Source organism: Helicoverpa armigera, chromosome 1, assembly GCF_030705265.1.
Source record: "Helicoverpa armigera isolate CAAS_96S chromosome 1, ASM3070526v1, whole genome shotgun sequence".
Classification (NCBI taxonomy): Eukaryota; Metazoa; Arthropoda; class Insecta; order Lepidoptera; family Noctuidae; genus Helicoverpa; species Helicoverpa armigera.
Genome location: NC_087120.1, coordinates 14523616 through 14547725, shown reverse-complemented (window position 1 = coordinate 14547725; position 24110 = coordinate 14523616). Strand labels below are relative to the sequence as shown.

At 35.2% G+C, this 24110-nt stretch overlaps 2 protein-coding genes across 5 annotated transcripts in view; one reads left to right on the top strand and one right to left on the bottom strand.

Moving 5' to 3' along the window:
* The first annotated feature begins 303 nt into the window (after positions 1–303).
* On the top strand, positions 304–19018 carry LOC110373849 (USP6 N-terminal-like protein). Of its 3 annotated transcripts, none has more exons than XM_021331250.3 (6): positions 304–921; positions 3261–4089; positions 4213–4442; positions 4705–4766; positions 9865–10057; positions 10845–19018. In XM_021331250.3, the coding sequence occupies exons 1-6, from the start codon at positions 779–781 to the stop codon at positions 11209–11211; spliced, it is 1824 nt and encodes a 607-aa protein (XP_021186925.1). In that variant the 5' UTR covers positions 304–778; the 3' UTR covers positions 11212–19018. The 3 variants fall into 3 exon arrangements, with proteins under 3 accessions (XP_021186925.1, XP_021186926.1, XP_021186924.1); XM_021331251.3 differs by having other exon boundaries at positions 4207–4442; positions 9865–10048; XM_021331249.3 differs by having other exon boundaries at positions 4207–4442.
* Positions 19019–20415: 1397 nt separating this feature from the next.
* Positions 20416–24110, bottom strand: part of LOC110373856 (proton-coupled amino acid transporter-like protein pathetic) — a 43322-nt gene continuing 39627 nt past the window's right edge. For both annotated transcript variants that reach the window (XM_021331269.3, XM_021331270.3), the window contains exons 5-9: positions 23806–23956; positions 23478–23599; positions 23141–23225; positions 22566–23038; positions 20416–22336 (exon numbers count right to left, since the gene is read on the bottom strand). In XM_021331269.3, coding sequence (XP_021186944.1) covers positions 21925–22336; positions 22566–23038; positions 23141–23225; positions 23478–23599; positions 23806–23956 — 1243 coding nt within the window. In that variant the 3' untranslated portion in view covers positions 20416–21924. The remainder of the gene's footprint in view (positions 22337–22565; positions 23039–23140; positions 23226–23477; positions 23600–23805; positions 23957–24110) is intronic.

The window sequence follows — 24110 nt, the reverse complement described above, 5'->3', positions numbered from 1 at the left end:
CGACCCTGGTACAAAGGTCTACGAAGGAACACGATGGATTTTTTGGCAGTAAAAGTCTGACACTCCCTCACCGTTGCTGCTGCATTTGATGATTTTTGCCATCGTTAAGAAAAACCTGCAATATCCGTAATAATCCAGACATCTCTCTTGTGGACAAATCCAATAATGAATGTAAAACAAATGTTTAATAAACATAAAAAAAACAATTAGACTACAAAAGATGAGTGTGTATACCACCCTTTACAAAATAGTTGCGTTTAATTTTTGCACTAAACTACGCTTCCGCAACGATGTCGACAAAGTTAGAGTAAAAACTAGACGAGTAGCACACAACGAGTAGGAATCTCTGTTAGCTTTAGCAGTTTCGTTTCGTAATTTTCCTGTTCTAATTGAAAAAGAGGGCGTATTTCTCTAATATTAATTTCAAATATTACATACTTACCTACGCTAATTATTATGTTCCACAACTATTGGATCTATTACGTTGTTTAGCTGTCCGTAAACTAGTTTCTTCGTGTGAACTGTGTGTTAGTTTCCAGCCCAAAACTTGGTCTCTGGTAGCAAGCAATTATGACATGACAGCACGTCAAACCACACAGCGTCCAAGATTTTCAATTGAAAAGGGCGTGATGATTTTAACAGTAGTTTAAGATATCTGGGCTGCCCTGTACACGGGTTAGTCATACGCGTAAGTGAGCGAAGTATTCAGTAGGTCCGTCCGGTGGAAAGATAGTAGGTCGTGTAGGCGTTTCGGTATGTGGTACAACCAGGCTGTGTTATGAATGAGGAGGCACTGTTGGCACGGGCTTCCGAGGAGCGGGAGCGCATATTCCAGCGATACGAGCGGGGTCGGGAGAACCTTGTCGGCCAGATCGATCCTTGGGAGGACCCCGAGTTTGAGGAGTACCACAAAACTGATCGGTATGCCACTATTTTACGATTTCTTGCGAATTTGCATATTGCTTGCCAATTTTAAGTTAATGCTGGGCTTGCAGTACTATATTTTAAGGTTGTGTATAGCAAAATGAAATCATTTCATTAGTATATTCTTAGAGAACCCAGCTTCTCACCAAACCAGTTATTACTTTGACATTTATACACATTTTAATTTATGCAGTTTTAGTCAGTCATTTGTGTTGTTTGTTATGAAAATAATCAAGATCATAGCATCTGAACACTCCTTGTATTACATATTAAATGTTATTATTTATGTGTTTCCCTACAGTAGTCCACAACATGACACAGTTTTGTGATTATGACAATATCAACAGATACAATTTTGTGTGTAAGAAGTTTTGTCTGTGTGGGTAAAATTATTCATAGTTTAAAGAATCCTTAGAACTATTCAATAGATGGGGCAACTAGGAAATTGTTCATCAATCCCTTTATTTTTAGTTAATAAGTAAGAAAAGTAACTTTTTCTGTAAGCCTTCAAAGAAAATAATATAAAATAATGTTTATTTGTATTGTGTGGCTCAGGAAGAGTTATACAAGATAGAATTACTCAGATTTCAGAGATTTTTGTGACATACTGAATACTATTTAAAAAACATCATATTGACAAAGCATACAACCATATTAACCTATCAAAAGTTATAATGATTTCCTTATTGATTTGGAATGTTTCGTATAGTCTATTTATCTTAATAATGTTAATGTAATGCAAACAAAATTAATTTAGGTATCTGACATGACTATTTTCACTGCACTGGTTACACGTTCACAGCTATCCATATTTTCTGTTGTTATATTGCACTATTACGGCCCAAGAACACAGAGAACATAATCATCAGTTTTCTTAAAACAATTTTCAGAGCAAAGAGTTAAAAAAAAAGCAGACATTTATGTTGTCTGTGAACTTGGGTCTAAGGCTAATCATCATCCTCCGAGCCCTTTGCCCAACTATGTTGGGGTCGGCTTCGAATCTAAACGGATGTAGCTGAGTACCAGTACTTTACAAGGAGCAACTGCCCTCTGGCCCCCCTCAACCCAGTTGCCCAGCTATTTTATACATTTAATCACATTCCAAAAATGTATAAAAAAAATTGAGAGGTATCGATCAGGTTAAATATAATTGACCTTATAGAAGGCTGATATACATTCTCCTTTTGTTACTAAGTACAAAAATACTGAAAACTAGCTGTTTTCCCAAGGTATCACCCGCAACCCGTGGGAACTACTGCCCATACCGGGATAAAATATAGCCCATGTTACTTTGACAAAGTGTAGCTTTAGGACAACAGTGAAAGAATTTTTCAAATCAGTTTTGTAGTTTCGGAGAGATAAAGGAACTAAACATGTTTCCTCTTTATTATACACATCTTTCCATGTCTTTTAGTACAGAATAGGTATAACTAGAAAACTAGCATATTTAATGCATATCGCTAGCACTTGTTAGAAAATAAGCTGTGCAAAATTGCTGCGCTATAAGTTATTAAATTTAAGTCAATACTGTCAGTTGTGATTCATGAATTTCAACTTCCTTTACATTTAAAAAGTAAGGCCATTACACATTTTTAATGGAGTGACTCATAACTGAATTTTTATATAAGGAATCAGAATTGGATACCTAATTTTTGAAATAGGGTTCAGTTCATTACAGAAGGAAACTCCAGCTTCTTGTGAAATTATCTGTAGTTTATAGAGAGATGAATTAATGGTAATCTTGTAAGAAATTACTGTGCTCTGGCAAGATGTTAAAATAATGAATAATATACCGGGGTCCTGCTTTGCGATAATAAACCTAACAATTCTCAAACACCATTATCATATATTTACCAATCAAATATAATGTATTATATTAATTAATATTATCCTTATATTATGCTGCTCGCTTCCATTTCATCTGGCATCTGCGGCTAAACTATTTCTCAAGTTTTTTTTTTCACAGTTTCTTTCATAAAATATTATTTTGTTAATTGTACATGAGTTTTCATTCTTAATTACAACTATTCACAACCTACTGCCTGAAAGTTGTAGCATGATTTTCAATACCGGAACAGTTTACCTTAACCATTTGAGTAAAAAAATTATGTTCATTCTGTAAATTAATGAAATGGTAATTTTCATTTTGTTATACACTTAATTTATTGCTCTGCATTCCAGCCCTGCTTACAGTCGCGAAACTTATTAGTAAGCAAATGCGAAGTTATGTATTTTCATACCTACCTACATAATATTTGACCAAACCATTAACATGCATTATTTTCCTACAAAACATTATTTCAAACTTTCCTTTTATATATGAATTGTATTTCCAGATATGGATTCATACACGATGAGCGCTTGCCGCAGAAAACAGGGCCCCAAAAAGTCAATATTGAAGTGGAACGGGAGAAAAAATGGGTCAAAATGCTTACTAATTGGGACTCACCAGCCACCAAAGAAAAACTCCATAGGCGAATATACAAAGGCATTCCAAATTCACTTCGAATAAAAGTATGGTGCAAGTTGATGGATGTTAATAGAATTAAATCTGCTAACCCTGGAAAATTTCAAGAAATGTTGAAACTGGCCAAGTTATGGTCCACCGATGTAAGGCAAATAGATTCCGATGTGAACAGACAGTTTCGAGAACATCAGTTTTACAGAGAACGGTACTCAGAAAAACAATGTTCATTATTCAATGTACTTTGTGCTTATAGCATGTATAACTCTGAAGTTGGTTACTGCCAAGGCATGTCTGGTCTGGCCGGAGTCCTGCTCATGTACATGGATGAAGAAGACGCCTTCTGGGCGCTGGCCGTACTGTTGTCAGATAAGAAATATGCCATGCATGGATTATACATAGAAGGATTTCCTAAATTAACACGGTTCCTTGAGCACCATGACAAAATACTCACAAAGTTTATGCCGAAACTGAAACATCATTTTGACAAGTTCGGTCTAGACGCCATTCTTTATTCCCTGAAATGGTTCTTTGTTTGTTTTGTCGAGAGAGTGCCATTTAGCCTTTGTCTCAGGGTTTGGGACATATATCTGTTAGACGGAGAGCGGGTGGTCACAGCTATGGCTTATACAATACTCAAGCTACACAAGAAAGCAATCATGAAGTTAAATGATATGGATCTTATTGTAAATTATATTCAGGTCTGCTGATTTTCTGTGTAAACCTTAATTTAGAGTCAACAATCTTGTATTAATATCCCGCTGGATATTAATACAAGATTGTGTGTATTGAAAGTGAACTTGATATTAAATTTTTAGGTTAAGCTACATAAAGACTTTATGTTTGAAGACGATATAGTAATTTATCATTTGGAGCGATCGATGGAAGAGCTGAAACGAGCCAAGCTCGACTACCCAGGTCCGCCACCGCCCAACGAGCTGCCGAAGCGCCAACTTGGCATGTTTGTGGAGCCCGACAAAAAATCCAAGATTGGACAGCGGGCTGAAAATTTTTCCGAGACTGAAAAACAGGCTAGAGCAACTGTGATATTGAGGTAAGATCATACTAAATAATTGTTAGTTTGAATTTGTTTTTCGTTTAATATTCTTGACAGCTACATGGCTGAACCACACGAGGAGGTTGCTGAAAGAAGTCCCTTGGAACTCGGGAGAAACCGTGGGAAATGGCAAATATTTTTGCATAGATTTCTCAAATGAATCAGTACCTACTTTAGGGCTGGTGGCAAAAGTCCTTTTTAAAACAAAATAGCACAATAGGCCCAAGTCCTAGATCTAACCTTAACCAAATTGTTTCAGACGCGAAAAAGCCGCAATGGAATTGCAGGAGCTTCGTGTTTCCCAGAGCGATACAGTGTCAGGTAATTTGGAAGCATCACTACCCACTTCGCGTACCACCTCGGACGAAAGCCTTGGCTCCGACCACTTCACGCATTTATAGAACTTGCTCATTTACATTGGCACACTTAAAAGCACTTTCATGAATACTTATGAACCTCAGATTTTATCTTTTTAAAGTAAATCAGTATTTTCGTTAATCTCAAGTGCCAATGTAAAAATAGCAAGGTAAAAATAGCAAGCATTTTGGGCAATTCGATTATTTATATTCGTTACTTCATTCGCTTTTATTCATACAGAAAATTATTGTCTAGATTCTGAGCTACTTTTTCGTAGCTGTAATTTTTTTTCGGCATGCTGTTGGATGCCTCATTCGATCACATTTGCATGATATTCACATTGTATGGAATTTAATCATCATGCATGCATGTTCTTGACTGATTATGCACAACCGTGAAGAGTCGTGGTCATGATAAGTTTAACACACAAATCGACATAGTCTTGGGAAAAAACTGTTAGATTTCATAAAGCTATGCACAAAAGCAAGGTTAATTATATTCAATTTTAATTTGATTTAAAAGAAGTAATATATTGATCTTTGTTCGAAATGGCATTTCCACATACCAGAGCAAACTTTAGCGTAAAATATCTTACATTTTAGGAAAATATTTCTTAGAACCTTTACACATTTAAAATCTGAAAATATCTATCCTAGACACACTACATCGTTCAATAGTGGATGGGTCGACATTAATGAGCAATGGTCCTAACGCATTCTTATCGGAATGTAGTGGGAGGCTGTACCAATAGTATGAACAACACTCGACTAATAGATGATAACAGTTATTTGCTTATTATTGATATCGTATTTGTATTTCAAACAGTAAAATTCAATGTAGAAAAAAATCATCTCTCAGTATTTTTACTCAAAAATGTTAAAAGATTTTAAGGATCCCCTATTGAATCGAAGTTAGTGTCCAAAATAATTTCGAATACTTATTTTTTATCAAAAATTCCCCAGACGATGTTGCGTTGTGTAAATTCCAAGAAAAATATTAAGTGTACGTTTCAAGAGTCTTAAGTTCAATATATTTAGACTGCGTTCATATTTTAGCAGCTAGTCATATAAAAATATCTACAATAGACGGAAACATGAAAAAATCTCACAAAGGGTAACATTTCTTGTGTCACAAATTTAGTCAAGCCCTAGGTATATCTGACATAGTTCTAGGTAGGATTACTACTCCTGGATTTTTGAAAAAATCTATCGTGTAGTATCCTTAACCTTATAAGTACAAATTAATTAATTTTCACCTATAGCTAACAAGTCAGAGGACAGTTATAGAAATATGAGGGTTTAGATTACAAACACAAATTATTAAATAAAAAATACTATACTCAATGCAGAAATGTTCATAAAAAAAATCTATATGATATACACAAATATTTTGAAAACGGTTTTACCCACCGTATTGTTTTCTCAACAGTTTGTTTTAGGTATATTAATATCTTCTACCTACAGTAGGAGTTTTCGAAATAGTGTTCAAATCATGGTTAAGTTATGTTCAAGTGTTGATAGGTTTCTTTTTTAAATTGCCTTTGCAGTACGTAGGTTATAGCTTAATTTATTATATACCGTATCACACTTTAGCTAGTTGTTTGAGATTTGAAGTTTTAAAGGGCAATGGACGAAATATTTAAAAAAATCGTGAATCTAAAGCATCGGTATTGATGCTACTTTCTAAACTACCATGCGTAAGCATATGATAGTAACATTAAGAAAATTATGACGTCATCCAATTTCCAAAATCCAATTATCAAATTTTGTTATGAATTAAGTTTGAAAGTGAACGTAGTTTATGGACATCCTTTAAAGCCGGCAATACACGAACCGCTTGATGCAGTCAGGGGGCGACGGCTTCAAGCTGTGACCGCCCTAATCAGTTGCAACTTCTCGAGCGGTTGTTTATGTGCGTCCAGTCCTAGCTTGAAGCTGTCGCCCCCTGACTGCTTCAAGCGGTGCGTGTATTGCCGGCCTAACACATTTGGTTTTGAAATTCGATCTCAAGGGAAATCCCCATATTTCGTATACGATTTTGTCCATAGCCCTTCCAGCTTCAGTGATATGTAGTTGTGAATTATAATGTCTTTACGTTGGTAGGTGACATATGCTCAAATCATTAATTCTATTATTTGACTTATGTACTTAATTTTCTCTCGAAATACTCAAACGTTACTTTACTTTAAGTTCTACTTAAAAGTATCTCTGTCACAGTAATTTACCTAAGTGACGGACGGAATGATGTTTGAGCAGTCCTTAAAATTGAGTGGCGTTTCAGTATTTGGCCGTTAGTTTGCTAGACCATCAATCGAGACGTAAAGCTAAGTTTTTAACAAACCAAGTTCATTTATACCAGTAATGCTTGAATTTATTGAATTATTACGGTAAAAGTTCAAGATTGCCATTAGATGGCGATCGTGTCGGTAGATCTTTTATTTATCGTACTGTCGTACTAGATTAGTATTTTTTATTATTTTGTTTTGTAGTTTGCCGCTCCTTTCGTTTGTATCCTTGTGGCGAGATTCCACCAGAATAGTTCTCAGTGCAATTTCGTGAACATTTAAGAAATGTTTGCACGTAATTTGTTACTGTATGCTGGAGCGCGTCTACCAGAAGAAACATTTGTGTACTATTGTACAGCGTACTGGTGGAATCTTGCCTTTTCAGCAACCATGATTGTGAAACTCGTCGCTTGTTCAGCAACTTGACAAGGCTTGATTTTATTGCATATTTTGAACTTTGATTTTATCCACACACAGTTGGTACAATAGGCGAGTTTGACACTACAGGCTTGCAGATTTTTATGTACCTACTTCACTGATACCCAGAATAGTGGCATTTTAGCCAACTATGTTTTAGTTTTTGTTTTAGACGTACTTGATTAAAACTTGTGCACTGGCATGTTACTGGTGGTATGGAGGTGGGTTTATGTCATGATTAACACGAATAAAACGACATGCATTTAACATGGCATTTCTTAAGATGTGAGGAGCTTGAGTTACACGTATTTACACTATCTATAGATATGAGTGTGAGGCGAGCTCCTCAGATCTTGAGACGAATCCCCGGCTTCCCGCATTGTTTGTGCTACTTCTCATAAGATAACGCTACGCCCACTATGTAATCTGTTTAATACTACTTACATTTATTAACATTTACTCTCATTATAACACCAACGTCGGGCTTGCGTTTGGCCCAAAACGCACTAAATGTAACATTTTTATGTGCCTTTAAATTACTGATTTGCAAAACTTCTACCTGGTTAAAGTCTGCTTTGAAAGAATCTCTGCTCAAAAGTTTTTGTCCATGATTTTGTTTCACATAGTACGATATAAGGTCTTACATAAACCCACCCCTATCATCCAACGTCGATTGGGTACAGAAGTATAATTTATTTTATTATCTTTAGTTTTAAGTTAAGTAAAGAAACCTCCATAATATGACCTGAGTTTGAACTCATGGGAACAAAACGATAAACTAATAAATTGGTTCAAAACAAATGCGTATTTTAGTGTTATGCTCCGTCACTGATATTATCCCATTGGGCGAGGTCAATGCATGTGTTGTTGTCAATAAATACAATAAAAAATTTAAAATCAAAGTTTTTACAATAAATAACCCAAACATATTTATACCCGATTATCGAGTATGCTTTGTGGGTAAAATGAAAGTCCCGAGAAAACATAACTTGAACGTTTTATTTTTAGTTTTGCCGCCCGTGGTGGTATGAGGAACGCCAATAATTATAAAAATCAAACAAAACACATAACAGTCTGTAATGAACGGTACGTTTTAGTCGTATATTTAGACATCACATACTGTGCATTACGTAGACTCAGCACACATTTTGTTATATCTTATCAGTGTCGCTTTTAGTTGTTTTTCAAATTATCACGTTTAAAATGATTCTCTTCCGAGAACGTTATTAAAGTAGATAAATGACATAAACTTGTTTTCTCAACACCAAACTATGTTTTACGCAATCCTAAACACATACATTTTTGGTGTTCAACACTTATTTATAAATGGGTAAAGTTGGACTTTGATAAAAATATATGACACTTCCATACGTGCATAATATTATCAACGCTTGAGGCAAAATTATAGTCAATATGTTTTAGGATTTAGTTGCAGCATTTCACACGCTACCACTTTTTTTAGCTATCACAGTTTAGGTAAAGCGTACTCACATTCAGTTGACCAAGAGTGTTTTTATAAATTAGACTAGACAAGATTTATATCGTGCCAACTTGCCCATAATAATAAGAATTAAAAAAAAACAGTTCTATCAAGTCAATCGATTTAAATCTTTAGGTTTATGATAATGCAGTGGTAATTCAGTTAAACGTTTTTCTTCAGATCTTACTTCCCAAATCGGCGTTCCACTCCGTACGTCCCATGCGTCCATGGACATTCACCTCCAATCCCCCGCCCTGACCTCGACTCCCGTCCGCCCTACTGAACATCAGCACCACAGCTACCTTGTAATTAATAAGAGATTCAATAGAACGAGAAGACGAAGACGTTGATTACCTTTAAGGTGCATCCACAACGCAGTTACTTTTATGGAGCAAATTATTTTAGATAGATAGTCAAAAAAATTTAAGAATGTTACCTAATGTTATCGTATTGCATTTTGTTGCTTCACACAAATTAACTGCGGCGTTGATCCACCTTCATACCTTCCTTTTTATTATTCCGATGTAAATATGTACCTATTCAATAAATAAGGAAGATTCCTTAAGTATTATTATTGATTTAATTAAAAAACTAAGAGCAGAGATTGTTTTGAAGCTCAGAAATATTGCATGTGCGTTTTGTGTTACACCACATTGATTTTGCTTGTCTTTATGTGCTCGGAGTAAGGTAAGCATTGATTTAATATTTCGCATGAACGTGTCGCTTTATGTTTTAAACGCTACTAGCTGACTTTTAAAAATAATTCACTACACAGTCAAATACCCGAGAATTTGCCTTTTTTCCGGGAAGGAAAGTTGAGCAAATATGTGGGATATGACTGTTATTGTGGGGTATTTGTTAATGTGAATATTCGGTGTTAGAACACTCCGGAGTTGCGGGGGGCATTCGGTGTGACGAGTCGGTGTCAGCGCTGGGGTCGCGACGGTCCCTGGCCGACACGAGTGTGACGAGTACGGCTGACCTGAGCGTGTTCTCCAGTGGGCGCTCGCACGCGATGGACAACTCCCTGGACACGCATTCCAACGTCAGCGATGACGCTACCGGGTCAGATGGGTGAGATGTTTTGTAGATGTAGAATGCACTGTCACATGCTCCTTAAAAACTTTTTTAAAAAGCCTCTCGTATAGCGACCTATAGGAAATTCTGTAATTTTTCTGATAGCTGAAAAAAGTGCTGTTTCTGTACTTCTTTTCTTTCATGGGTCATGACGAGATTAGGGTATGTTAATGTTTAAAAAAAGAAGCCTCAATGTTCTTTTTTAACCGCTATATATTTTATGTGGATGTTTTTCTTTACATTGTGTATGTGTGCTGGCATTGAATGCCGATAAAGAAGTGTTTTTTTAATGCTGGCATAATTAATACATTTTACATGGGATACGTAATTGTTATATTCAGTTAAACAGATAAGTAAAGTGCCTAATTTTAAAGTAAAAATCAAGGAGAAAGCTATCTCCTGTAAACAGCTATTTCTCATAATATTCATTGCTAAGTATCAGCTACGATTTTCACTTAGTTTGCACAATGTGTCTTTGTACTTGAAATTCGTTATGTAGACATTTGTTTTCATGTTCGATTCAGAAGATGTATCAACCCGTGCGTTTGTAACTCAGCTACGGTCTCCTTATAGTTTCTAGTACAGACGCCAGCGGTTCCAGCTACTAAAATCTGAGACTTCCCAATCAACATTGAACCTTATGCTTGAGAGATGAAGTTGGAAATTTATTAAAGCAATTTGACAGATTGTGGTAGCTTGACGTCGTGGTCTCTATACACAGTATATTAGCCACGATTTATATTTATAGAATAGTATGAATTAATAAATATGAATTTGATTCCAGTTCGGGCATATGCGGGTTGAGCATCCAACGAGCGCCATCTACCGCGCATTCGACGCCTCGCGCAACTCCTCACCCGCCTTCCGTGTCACCAGTTTCTGATGACGTGGTTCGCATACACGTGACGTACAACCCTCTAGCAGGAAGCCCGCACCTTCATCCCGTCAGCCCTTCCAAGTACAAATACGACGAACACCACAAACCAGTCGCCCTAGGTTTCTATAGCAACGGATCAACAAACCTCCCATCAGACAATAGAATCCGTATACAAGTGCCATCGGAAGAATTACTGACGCCTGTAGTCGATTCAGGACGAATTATTACGTCTCGATTCATAGAATCTCATTCGGATATCTACGATCTGAAGTAAACGATTTCTCTTTTTTGTAATGGCCAGTTATTTTTAATATTGTAATTATAGGTTATATTATATTTAATTCAGTTATTCTCGCTATTAGTTGGACACAAAACTTTTGTACAAAGTAGGATCTGTATTAGGTGTATTTGTATTTATTATTTTAAATAGAAGCAATATTGTTTTAAGAGTGTGGCTTTACACGGATAGTTTGGCAATTGTATACAGTGACTCAGTGGGTATTAAATTTCTGTGAAAACGTGTAACGCGAAAGTCTATTATCTCACTATTACGGATTCAAATATTTTGCTGTTTAGCCAATATGTCAAGCTGTCCGTATAAAACCTTTATCAGCTTTGTTTTACTGCAGCATCTGCGCATTTTATTTTTTAACACTTAAAAACAAAGTCTGCTTTTCTTTGCAAAGTATTTGCTAACAGTCACCATTATTTTTCTATTTTTTTTTATAAGGCGTATAATGAATATCTGAATCGTTGATATTGATATGTTGCTATTATGATAGACGGATAGAGCAAGGGTACAGTCAGACATGGCAAAAGTGTACCACATCAAATTGTTATAATATTGCACACTCAGTATTTTTTGTAAGTATTCGTAGCAATAGCAGAAAATAAAACTAAATGTCGTAGCCTCCGCTAGTTACACTACAATAGTCATTATCAATAGACAATAGTTTAAAACAAGTTATCACAAATAATTCACTATTTTTTTTACGTTGGATTAGGGCCGAAAAACGGCTTGCAAAAACCATTCGAAAATACAAGATACTTTTTGTATTCTAGCTTACGGTTCCATATAAATACATACAAACCAGTAGTGCAGCTGCGGTCGACTTCATGCAGTCGGCATGTGCGGTCAGCAGTCGCAGCCGACAGCAAGAGTTCAAAACGTACTTACCTTAATTCAGAAAGTCGTTAAATTCATGTCAATTGACTGTGATTTATCAATTATCCAATAACTAAGTAATTCAGGTTTTTTTTTGCAAAAATAACAATAAAAGCCACACATAGACAATAATATAAGGAATACATTTACCATTCACGTTATGAAATAAATGAAGGTTTTAATATTGAAGAACCTTATTTATACAAAACTTTGCACATGCTAAGTAAGGTATTATATGTAGGTATATGTATTATATATTCTTCTTTTTTGTACTTACAAACGGAGCTAATAAATATGCTATTACGCCTATTATTATTCAATGTTCTGCAATAATTTTCAAAATAAAGAGTCGTACTCTAAACTTTCGTTACTACGTTATGTATGTTCAAGTATTTTTGATGTTGGTACGTAGATTGCTAAATGTTTTTAGATTTGTAGAAAAATTCTGTGTGAATTAAATATTTTGTTAGAAATAAAGCCAGAGAGAGTCGTCTCAGTCGAAATTATTATTAATGTATAACAAAAACTATAAGAATCTCTAAAAAAGTACGGATTTCTATGCCTAGATCTGATTTTATGCAAAGATTCAAAAGAACTTTAGCTATAAAAAGGTGTTGCCACTTAAGTAAGCTAGAATATCTCTGTAATATATCGTAGCTTTGACCACATTTTTTATTACATATACTTCTACCGTTCAAAGTATTTCAAGTTTATATAAATGTAAATATACTCTTTCTCTTTAATAATTTTCTTTTGTAATCTCCGTTGTCTAAACTGTTAGATGTATAGGCAGAGTAAGTCTAGGTTTTAGATTCCCTTCAAATAACTAACCTCCAGTGAGAAACGCAATAATGTCAGTTAAATTGTTACTTGAATATTTAATATAATAGTTGTAAGAGCAATACATAACGTCTGTGTTTTCGGTCAATATACATGTATATTAGCATTATTGTACACGCTTCGAAGGTAATATTGTTGCTAACGTTTTTAATTGTCAGGTTTTCATTTTTCAAGTAAAATTTATAAAGATAGGTTTAAATAGTTCTTTAGTTAAGCTAGTTAAGGTATTTTTAGTGTTCATCGACGGCTTGCGCTGAATACATGTTTGATGTAAATGTTCACGATATTTAGTTCGAGTCCTTGCGCATTGTAAATTAATAACAATGATATTCTTAATGGGATATTTTGTTAATAATAATGAAAGTATTCGCGCCAGCCTTGTTATGACGTTCTAATATTCCATAGCTGTTGAATGTTTATGCAGTTCATATTTACGCAATAATTGATATTACAGATCTTCCATATTATAACAAAAATGATTAATGACGAAGGTTGTTTTTATAGCAATTCTATAATTCAAGGATGAATCTCACAAGAGGCCTGAGACGGCCTTATTAAAGTTAATATATATTTCAAATGTACTATAAATAGGACGATAAGATCTGTAAGATCTTGGATATCCTGTGATATACCATTGTTATCTGGCACCTAAATATTACCTTTTGAAATAAATAAATCAGTTCTCATGACCACGCGCAATTATAGATCAGGCGTCCAAATTAAAGATCGATAAACGATAATACTCGTGCCATTTGTAAATTAAGGATATTCAGTTTTTAGTCACTATGTTTTTGTATATGACTGTACTTCAAATAATTTTGTAAATGCTCTGTATTTTAGTATAGAATTGGCATTAGTAATTTATGTAAGCTTTTATTTTGGTATCTAATATTAAGGACAATAGACAGCGAATATTCTTAATAGTACTTCACTTCCACGTCTTCATTTTTGTGATGACTTACAAATGCAATAATGTCAATTTGTTTTTGTACTGAAGTAGTGACCTGTAGGAACAATTCTATCTGTATTCGAGAACAGTATCAGGACACAAATAGATATGGTTCCATTTTTAGGGTTCCGTACCTCGAAAGGAAAAAACGGAACCCTTATAGGATCACTTTGTTGTCCGTCTGTCTGTCTGTCTGTCTGTCTGTCTGTCTGTCTGTCTGTCTGTCTGTCTGTCTGTCTGTCTGTCTGTCTGTCTGTCTGTCAAGACCCTTTATCTTAAGAACGCGTTTACGTATCAAGCTGAAATTCACATGAAATACTCGAGTCTATTGCCCCTTTAAGCTGTGAAAATATCAAACTTCTAAGCCAAGCCAATCAAAAGATACAACCGATTATGTCGATATTTTCAACAAATTTTCGACACTCGCAAAGGAATCAAAACCTACAGGGTACTTCCCGTAAACTCAGAATCTTGAAATTTGGCATGAAGCATTGTCATATAATGCAAATATAGGAAAAATTGCGAAAATCAATTTTTTTAGTTAAATAATATTAATAAAAGTATTTTAATAAAATGAAACTTACTACCTTATTTCTCACGAACGAATAAAGGTACCAAATTGAAATTTATACCAAATACCTAGGTCTATTGTCCCTTTAAGCAATGAAAAAATCAAACTTCTAAGTTAAACCGATCAAAAGATACAGCAGTTTTACCGACACCTTAGACGAATTTCCGTCACACGCTAGGGAATCAAAACCTACAAGGTACTTCCCGTGAACTCAGAAACTTGAAATTCGGCACGAAGCAACGTTATATAGTACAGATAAAGGAAAAATTGCGAAAATGATAAATTTGAAGTTACATAAAATATAATTTTAAAATATTATTTTTGCTTACATGACATAAAATATTTTTTTAATGATTAAACTTACTACCTACCCTTTTTCACATGAACGCGTAGAGATATTAAAGTTTTGAATAAAAAGTGAAATTCATATCAAACACTTCTTAAATATAATTGCCTCTAAACTGTGAAAAATTTTAAATCATTCAAAGGTCATTGGGCACCATAGTATGGTAACCATACCCACGGCGGATACGAACGAAATATAGCACAGTATAATGATATAAGGCTCTGATTTACTATGGCATTAGTCGCATCAATGTGAACCATGGGAATCTAGAGCAAATCAGGTGTAAACATCAAATATTTTCCTCATTTCAATGGGGAATTTAAACGACCACGTTTGACGGATTTGAGAAATCATTTCTTTGTAGTGAAAGAGTATCAGGCAGTCAAACCTATCTATGTAGAAAGTCTTCGCCAATACGAATAAAATAAGCCCAAGCGCGTGGTAGTTGCAACACGCCGTTCAAGAGTTCCCTCGACTTTCTGTAGTCTCCATAATCAAATCAGCTCCAAACCTTCACCGTTTACCAGTACCCTCAAAAATACACTCACATGTCTGATTATGACTCGATGCGTGCCTATAATATTCAAGACTTAACCTCTAAGAGTTGACCTCGATTTCTCAGGGTTTCCAGATTCTCATCAGATCCTGGTCAACCGAATTGGCATCTTCCTTCTTTATGAAAAGTCTTTAACAATAAAAATTAGCATTGCAACCTGTACAATCCTCTGAAACTGCTTGTCTTTTATATTTTTCAAACGATCCTGGACATTCGTCTCAATGGAATTTTAATAAAATATTTATATTCAAAGAAACGTCATACCATTCTCCACGATTTAAAACTACTTTGATTCATGTCCGCCACTTTTTACAAAGCGGGTCAGATATGCCCAATGACCTTTAAGACATAATTAGTTATTTTCAATCAAATTCCTGAATGATGACTATAAAATGTTGTATATAAATAACTTTAATAAAATAACTTTTACAAGGTACTGGCCTACTATTTTAGTTATATTATAAAATAAAAAATATTAACTATTTTGACTCTCACGAAATTACCATAACTATGATTGTTCTAAACTGAACGGTTGGCGCGAGACTCACTTTTTATCTGTACAGGATTTGTACGGAACCCTCGGTGCGCGAGTCCGACTCGCACTTGGCCGGTTTTATTTTATGACGAGATCTGCATGTATGTAGAGGTAGATGACCATCAGAGAAGTTTGCGCTAAGTGCTAAATGATATCTCGCCTTAAGCATGATAAGAATATGAGCAACCGATCGAAGATGACTACAAAAACGAAAGTTGCGGTTAATAATTAAATGCAATAATTTGGCTAAGTTCGTGCTCACTTTTTCATTTCTTGGTGCAAAACGGAATAAGTAATCTCAAATTAGACGTCCGTCCAATTATTTTTCAATTTTTATAGACTGAAAGCTATTGTTCGGTTCACTTTATGAAATAAGCGCGCCATTTATTTAAATATTTATTTGCATAGTTATATAGAACTTAATTGAAAAGGATATAAAAGTCATTATGTTAAATATGTATATTTGACGTAGCAAGGAAGTCGTGGACGATTACCTTATATGGATGTGCATATATTTTAGTGGCAAAGGCAATGTGTAATATATCAGTAAAGGCGAACTCCTAAATAGTGATTTAAATTTTTTGATGGACGTGGAACTGTTAATACTCCTGAAAAACATGTTAATTGAAAAAGACAGTTGGCTACGAATATTATTTGAAAATATAAAATGCAATAAACGTACAATAACATGGTGTTAACAAAGATCTGCAAACATTTAATTAAAATATTCATAAGCAACTTAATTTATAAGAGTACGATATTATTTATGTCTTTTATTAATTTGTAGAAATACCGTCGCACCTATTTACCCAAATAATATATTAATTACTATTTGAATTCCATTTTTAGTTATTATATTTAATTTGGAAATATGATTTTTAGTCTTAGAGTTAAGATCGCATAAGTTAAAACCTTCAATTAAAAGTGGACTAAAATAGTGTATTATACAATTATTAAACGCTAAGAGTCCAAAATAGAAATAATGTGTTTGTAAAAGCTTAACATTATTTTTCACTAGGTGCTTGGATCTACTTTCAGATTCAGAGCTTTTCCAAAACTATATTAAGTACCTAATTTTATTTCTTACTATACTTACTATGAATGAGTTCAAGGGTAGAAAATGTATGTACCTATTATTATATTTTGACTATTATATTTTGACCTACCTAATCATTTTTTTTTATAATCAGGCAATTTCCTACCAATGTTTACGAACGAACGTTTGTTCTGTTACTTACTAGGTATGTAGGTGTTAGGTATTGTCAAATGTCGCAATTCTAGCATAGCAGTCGCCTAGATCTAAATATTTTAACTTACCCATCGAACGTAATCTGTAATTAAATAAAAAAATGGAATCAGGAATTGTTTTAATCTAAGAAATAAATGTTAAATGTAGCACTCTATTGTTGTATGCATAGCTGTCATTGGCAAGGAAGTTGTCACGTTTGGCGCCAAATTGGCACTGAACTCCATTGATAAAATCTTTTTTTTTTTAAACCTCGACTGTGAAAGAAAATAGTTCTCACTAAACAGTCTTTTGTCATTAAGTCACACGCCCTTTGTATATTATAGTGATGTCCCAAACGTAACAGCTTCCAAAACATGTCTATATAGAACTACAGTGAGAATAGTGCCTGCACGAATTTTGTTGTTATTCAAATTAACTTCCCTTTTAATCGTAACATAGTTGTTAGTACCTAGGATACGGTCAGCATTTTCGATATTGCCTATTGTTAAACGTTTAATACCAGAAATAATTCTCGTTTGGTATATTGTACACCGAGTATTATTTTCGTATCATATTTATTTAGTGTATTCTTGACTTTAGCTGTAAGTCTATGTTTTAAAAGAGCGTAAGTAGAGTTACGTTTATATTCGTAATTGAAATGGAAGGCCTGTATAATTTTAATTATTAAGAGGTGCTGCAAACATGTCTGGGAGTGCACGGTGGGATTTAATTGTATAGTATCGAGACGCAAGCTGGATAGAAATTTAGATTTGGATTTGTGACTATGCAATGGTCTCTAAATTGAGTGTTGTTTATGTACGTGCATTTATTGTGTATTTGATTTGCTATGATTTTATTAAGAGTCAATAAAAGTATAATGTTAATATACGAGGTTCATTGCGTTTATTCAGGCATCAATGTTGACTAACGGCCGACGCGCATCTGGCGAAGTGCAGCATATAAATCAACTAAAATCTAAAATCAACTACACAACTTTTGGAAGTAATCCGTTCTTAAAGTCGCTAATGTTAATTGATCTTAGCTATTATTTCAATGAGGACAATCTGGATAATACACAGTCAGCTCGACAGTTAAAATACGCTACACGTTCGGCCATATGTGCGGCGGCCATTATGAACGACCAATGCACTAAGCTCAATGTTAAGATGTCGGTAGTTTAAATTGTTTAGCGAGAGCCTCGTGTTAAAATTTATATAATTTCACATGCTATTCCCAATTCTGTGATTAATAATTTTTGAAGCAATATTTTGGATGAAAGCTCGTAATTGAGCTACAATTCCTGGCATATACTTATGGTGTTATTGAACATGTAATAAAAATGCTATACGAGCTAATAAAACCGATCAATCAAAGATTACCTATATTTAGTAGGAAATATGCTAAATTCATTACAATCAATTTACTAAACCGTGATACATACAAATTAGAAAAGCGTGAACTTAGTAATTCGATCACAGCGGAATGATTATTGTAACATCTTTATAACTTTATGGTATGCAAATAAATATGAATATGATAGCATGTGAAAATGTGTAAGCAAGTCAAGGTAAAAATTATAGCAAGTGAAATTATATTTAAAAATTTTGAAAATTTTATGTAGTGCGTGCACATTTGTCATTGTGTAATCCTTTGACGTGAACTGTCAACCATACGTTACCGCCTCCAAAAGTAAGTAAGTCATTCGTGTTTGTAATATACCTATCTAATTTTATTTTATTTCATACGAACTCGTACGTTCATAGAACTTTTTAGTTGATCGCTGTTGGAAGACGTCTATAAAATTATAACTTTATTGTTAAGCTAGCAGTGAGCTCTCTTGAGAATATTAGCGAGAATAGACACTGTTCATAATAAATATAATAATTTTCGATATTTTTGTTTTATTTACTGTCCTTCTATAGATATATCTTAGACACCAATGACTGTGTTTCGGATGGCACGTCGAACATCCTTGGCAGTCGTTGCGGGTAGTCAGAAGCCAGTAAGTCTGACACCAGTCTAACCAAGGGGTATTGGGTTGCCCTTCAGATAGGGCAGTCGCTCCTTGTAAAGCACTAATACTCATCTACATCGGGTTAGACTGGAAGCCGACCCCAAAATAGTTGGGAAAAAGGCTCGGAGGATGATGATGCTTATTCTCTATATCTAATTGAGCTCGTGGTTAAATCAAAGCCGCGTTAATCTACCGCTCATAAGATTAGTAACGTTTGGCGTGGTCGGTCACTGGATGGGTGACCCTAACCATCTTCATTCCTCTGTGTTTTGGAAGGCACGATAAACGGGTGGGCTGTCATTAGAACATCTTTGTTAATTTAGAGTGAAGGGTAGTCACAAGCCAGGAAGTCTGACTACCAGTATTACCAAGGGATGCTGGGCTGAGGAGGTCAGACAGGCAGTCGCTCCCATAAAGTAATACAGTCGCGCCTCGTAAAACACTGATACCTACTCAGCAGCTGCATTACTTTGAGCTCTGTTGTTCGCCTGTGCGAGGTAGCATGTTCAGAAATTGGCAGTCATTTATTGTTATGTGTAAGTACCTATATAGTTATCGGCACGAATCTTGAGCTCTGACCTTCACCTGCGCAGAACTAATTTATTGGGTCCCTTTTGTGGTATGAAGTGAGGCGCGGGGGCGGGCTAAAGCGGTGATTGGCCCGCAGTGCATCGCGTCATAGCCGTCACTCGGGATTGGTTCTTTGCTAATAAATCACTTCTGTGCAGATGTAGGTCAGAGCTCAAGATTCGTGCCAATAACTATACCTCTGCTAGCAAATTGAACATTAAGTATGTGCATTCAAAGAGCCCAAATAATATCTTTAGGGTCATAGCTTCTGCCTTTTGGTTTACTCGGAACTCAGAAATCCACCATTACCTACCTATAAATGCCAACCATCCATGAAGAAACCTAACGGTACCTAAACAGATACAAGGAAAGGTTGAGCTCCCATCCAAATCCTTTGTCACAGTCGCTACTGGTGCAGAACCATCTAAAGAGACTCAAGAAAGCCGACATTGTGCTGCCTGACTAAATAGAATTGGGGCACTTGGCTCCATTACTATAAATATCCTTCTTGTATTTCCACGCATCTGGTCATAGTCTAATTTGACTGATAGCAGATCAAAAACATAAATGAAAAAAAATGTCTACGTATATTATACACCTCCAGCAAGTGGTTGCCTGGCATTTGCGCATTTTAATCATTTGCTGGGTGCACTTTGTAACATGTTCGGTCAGGTTAAGGTCTAACTGAAATGAATCAACGTAAAGAGCTTATAAATGGTTTATTCGCGTAATTCAAAATTATAATTAAATTACAAAATAATATCATATAACTGATAATATTTTAAATAAATCGTTATCAATGTTTGGTGCGCTGTAGTTATGAACAAAACAAAATTTAGTTTAAGTACCTAAAATTAATTTTCTACATAATTAAAAAACAAATAGGAACTTTATTGGGTTTGTTGCGAAATAATCGCCTATAAATTTTGTATAAATTGTATACATAGCAGATGATTTTATAAAATTTCATGTATTACCCTCATAAAATTCTTAGCAAAAGCAACTTGATTTAAGTATCATATTTTAAATATAACTTTAAAAATACATTATCAAATTAAGGTTTATTATTATTATACTCAAGATAACTCTTTCTCGAAATTTTACTATTTTTTTACTATTCTTTTATATAAATACATTTGACACTGAAAACAGAGTGATTATGTATGTTGATTGTAAAGAAGTCGATATGGACCTTATATCAATCACTATTCTGAAGTATAAAGCCAAGGCCTCGTTCCTGATATTTCTCGTCTAGATATCACAAGCGACTGCGTGTATGTACTTATTGTTATTTCAGTTCTTCGGTATAAATCTTCATAACTTACAATTAAGTGCACTTTATTAAAATCGAAATCGTAAATTGCACTTACGAAATACCTATACACATATTTTCTATAAATAATGTTAAAGTTATGTATAAAACATTAAGCTTATAAACACTAAATGCAAGATCCCAGTCACCAATAAGATTAAATGTTCATTTCAATGGATAGAAGTTAGTCTAATGAAGGCATTTGTTCATAAACACAGTTTCATGAAATGATATTAAGTACCTACTGTCGACACTCTATGAATTACGACAAATGTTCGTTCGCTATTTGGTCTTTGTATATTTTACAAAACACTAAATAATCGTGTACATGGTAGCTCATTTTGTTTGGGACCAACAAATCATTGCTTTAACAACATTACCGTGCCTACATCACACATTCGAAAATACATGTTGACTCAAATACCTATGTATTTATAAGTACCTACACCATTCAACAGTATTCAGTTCTGATTTGGGAATGTAATAGCAATTATATATAATTTTAACATGCCCTTTAAAAATAGTATTTCATAATTATATTTTATGAAATACGCAGTTTAAAAGCGACAATATCCTTTGCAACAATTTCGAATTTATGATGTGGAGCAAATATTGACAACATGCAATAACTAGCACCATTATAGTTTAGCAGCGTGACTCAATGTACCAATACAACAGAATTTTCAGGTCCGTTTCACAAGAGACATTTGGTCGAAATAGATTTACAAGTACCAGGGCAGCGAAACAAAATACAACCTCGACACTCGACTATTTTATACGACTCAAAGTATCACGCGCAAAACTGGTAAATTTATTCTATGCTATTAACTAAGCTGTATGCTAATATCTATCACACATTAACACAGAATCTTTGAATAAAGGCTGTGCACAGAAGTGTTGCCTATTGACTGTACACACGTATAATTTCTTTAATGGCATCTTTAGTGCCGAATACTAGTGCGAAAAGACCAAAGATCACTACAATGATGTTCTTCCAGATGAGGTATTTGGTGGGGCCGAATCCGATGTCCCAGTAAGTAATGACCTCGATTAAGGCGGGCGCGATCAGTCCGAGGATTGAGAAGCAGAAAGCTCCAATGACGCCCATGAACGGTCCAATTGTGGGCACGGCGACGGCTAGAAGTACGCAAGCGGTCACCAAGATGGTTCTCATGATGTAGTCGGCGAGATCAGGGCGCTTGGTGAACTTGTCCTTGATACTGTTCCACATAATTTCGACGCACACGAAGAACTGCAGTCCGTAGGTGCAATATACGGCGATGGCGATGGAGATCTTGACAATTTGGGCAGGACTGTAAACAAAAGAGAATGGGTTATTTTAGTTAACTCAGTGGTCAAGCGGGTTGCACTTTTGGTACGACTACTATTTTGAGACTAGATACCTAAGCTGAGTTTAAATCCAAAAAAACTCAACGACTCAACGGAGTTGGGTAAACTTAACGTTTATCAGATCTTGTAAAATGTTTGGAGAATTTGGCTTCGTTTACTGACGTTATATAATTTACTTCGATGGATACTTACTATTCAGAGTTTTCCAAGTTAAGAGTGATTGAGTCTTTGACGTCCTCGCCGTATCGCAGGTATCCGAGGAAACCAAGGAGGATGTAAACTAGCGTCACGCCACTCATTCCCTTGTTCAGGACCCCGCATAAACCGAGCATAGCCTTAGGAGTCTTCATGGCATTTTCAAGGGGCATCACAACACCGATAGCTTCCATAGCGAAAATACTTAGAGAGAAGAACTCGGGCCATTCCACAGGTGCTTTGATCAGCATTGAGTTAATTTTATCAGTCTGAAGGCTTCCAGTTCCTACTAAGTAGTAGAAGGTGATTCCGAGACCAATTCCCATGAAGACGTTGGCGACCATGGATACTGGCGCGAGGTACTTGAGATTACGGATCCACGCCATAAAGATGAGTGGCAGTAAAAGTGCGAGGATAAAGAGTCTTATGTCTACTTTATCTTCTTCTACGCCCATGTGGTGCGCTACGACCTGAAATAATATCAATCTCATTAGTTATTCTGGTGGAGATAAATGTAAATGATTACATCACATTGACCAAAAGTTTGTTTGCATTAATTGAATTGCTCTTACCTGTACAATATTCTTGGCAATGATGACCGTATATACTGAGCAGGTTCCGAAGTAAGTCAGGAAAAGACTGACAAGTATAAAGATTCTGAAACAAAAACATAGAATATTAAAGTTGTGCCTAGAGGGACAGAAAGTAGTTCAGTTATTTTCGCTTGGCTTGCTGCCTCAAGCGCCGGTTTCGATATGTTAAAAAGACCCATCCAGAAAACGTATTTAATTTACGTGGTTTCGTATTCCTCAATTAAAGCTTTGAAGAATACATGGATGACTAAGTTTTCTATATGATTAGTATCCCGATAGTTCGGCTACTGTATGAAAATAATACTTAAGTACGTACCTAAAAGCGTTGCCCCAAGGTCTGAACTTTTCAGGTCCATTTTCAAACGCAGTTTGGCCCACTTCAGGGAAGGTCATCTGGGTTCTTTTAGTTTTTTTGTAAAGCACGTGCGCGCATTTGATCTGTTGATATAAAAAAATCATAACATAGCTGATTTTTAAAACATCGTGTTTTATAACAGAAACATTGCAAATTAAATTCGCAGAATGCAATTCTTGCATCGGTGTATAATAAAATTCGCTTAGCTTATTTGTTAAAGCAGGAAAGGTAAACCTTCGCAAAACTTTCAGTTAAAATGGCATGGCAGGTTTGGAGTACGTATACTTACAAGAACGTATGAGCAGTGAGTGCAGATGAGAGCGACCAGCATTGTGAAGAATATTCCAGAAACCAGGCCAGCGCACTTGAAGGCTTTCGGCATGGCCAGGATACCGGTGCCGAGAGACGCCTTCAGCAGATGGGTCAATGTGTCCATATTTCTGAAACATCACCAAAATGCCTCGGTAACATCCAGCCCATTGCTTCAAGTTTGAGATGAAAAGTTTTAGTGTCAGTGTTTATTTGAAAGGAAGGATTTGCAAGAGACGCGAAGCTTTCAGTGTTACCTTGAAATGCCCTAAGTTGCTCTTGAAT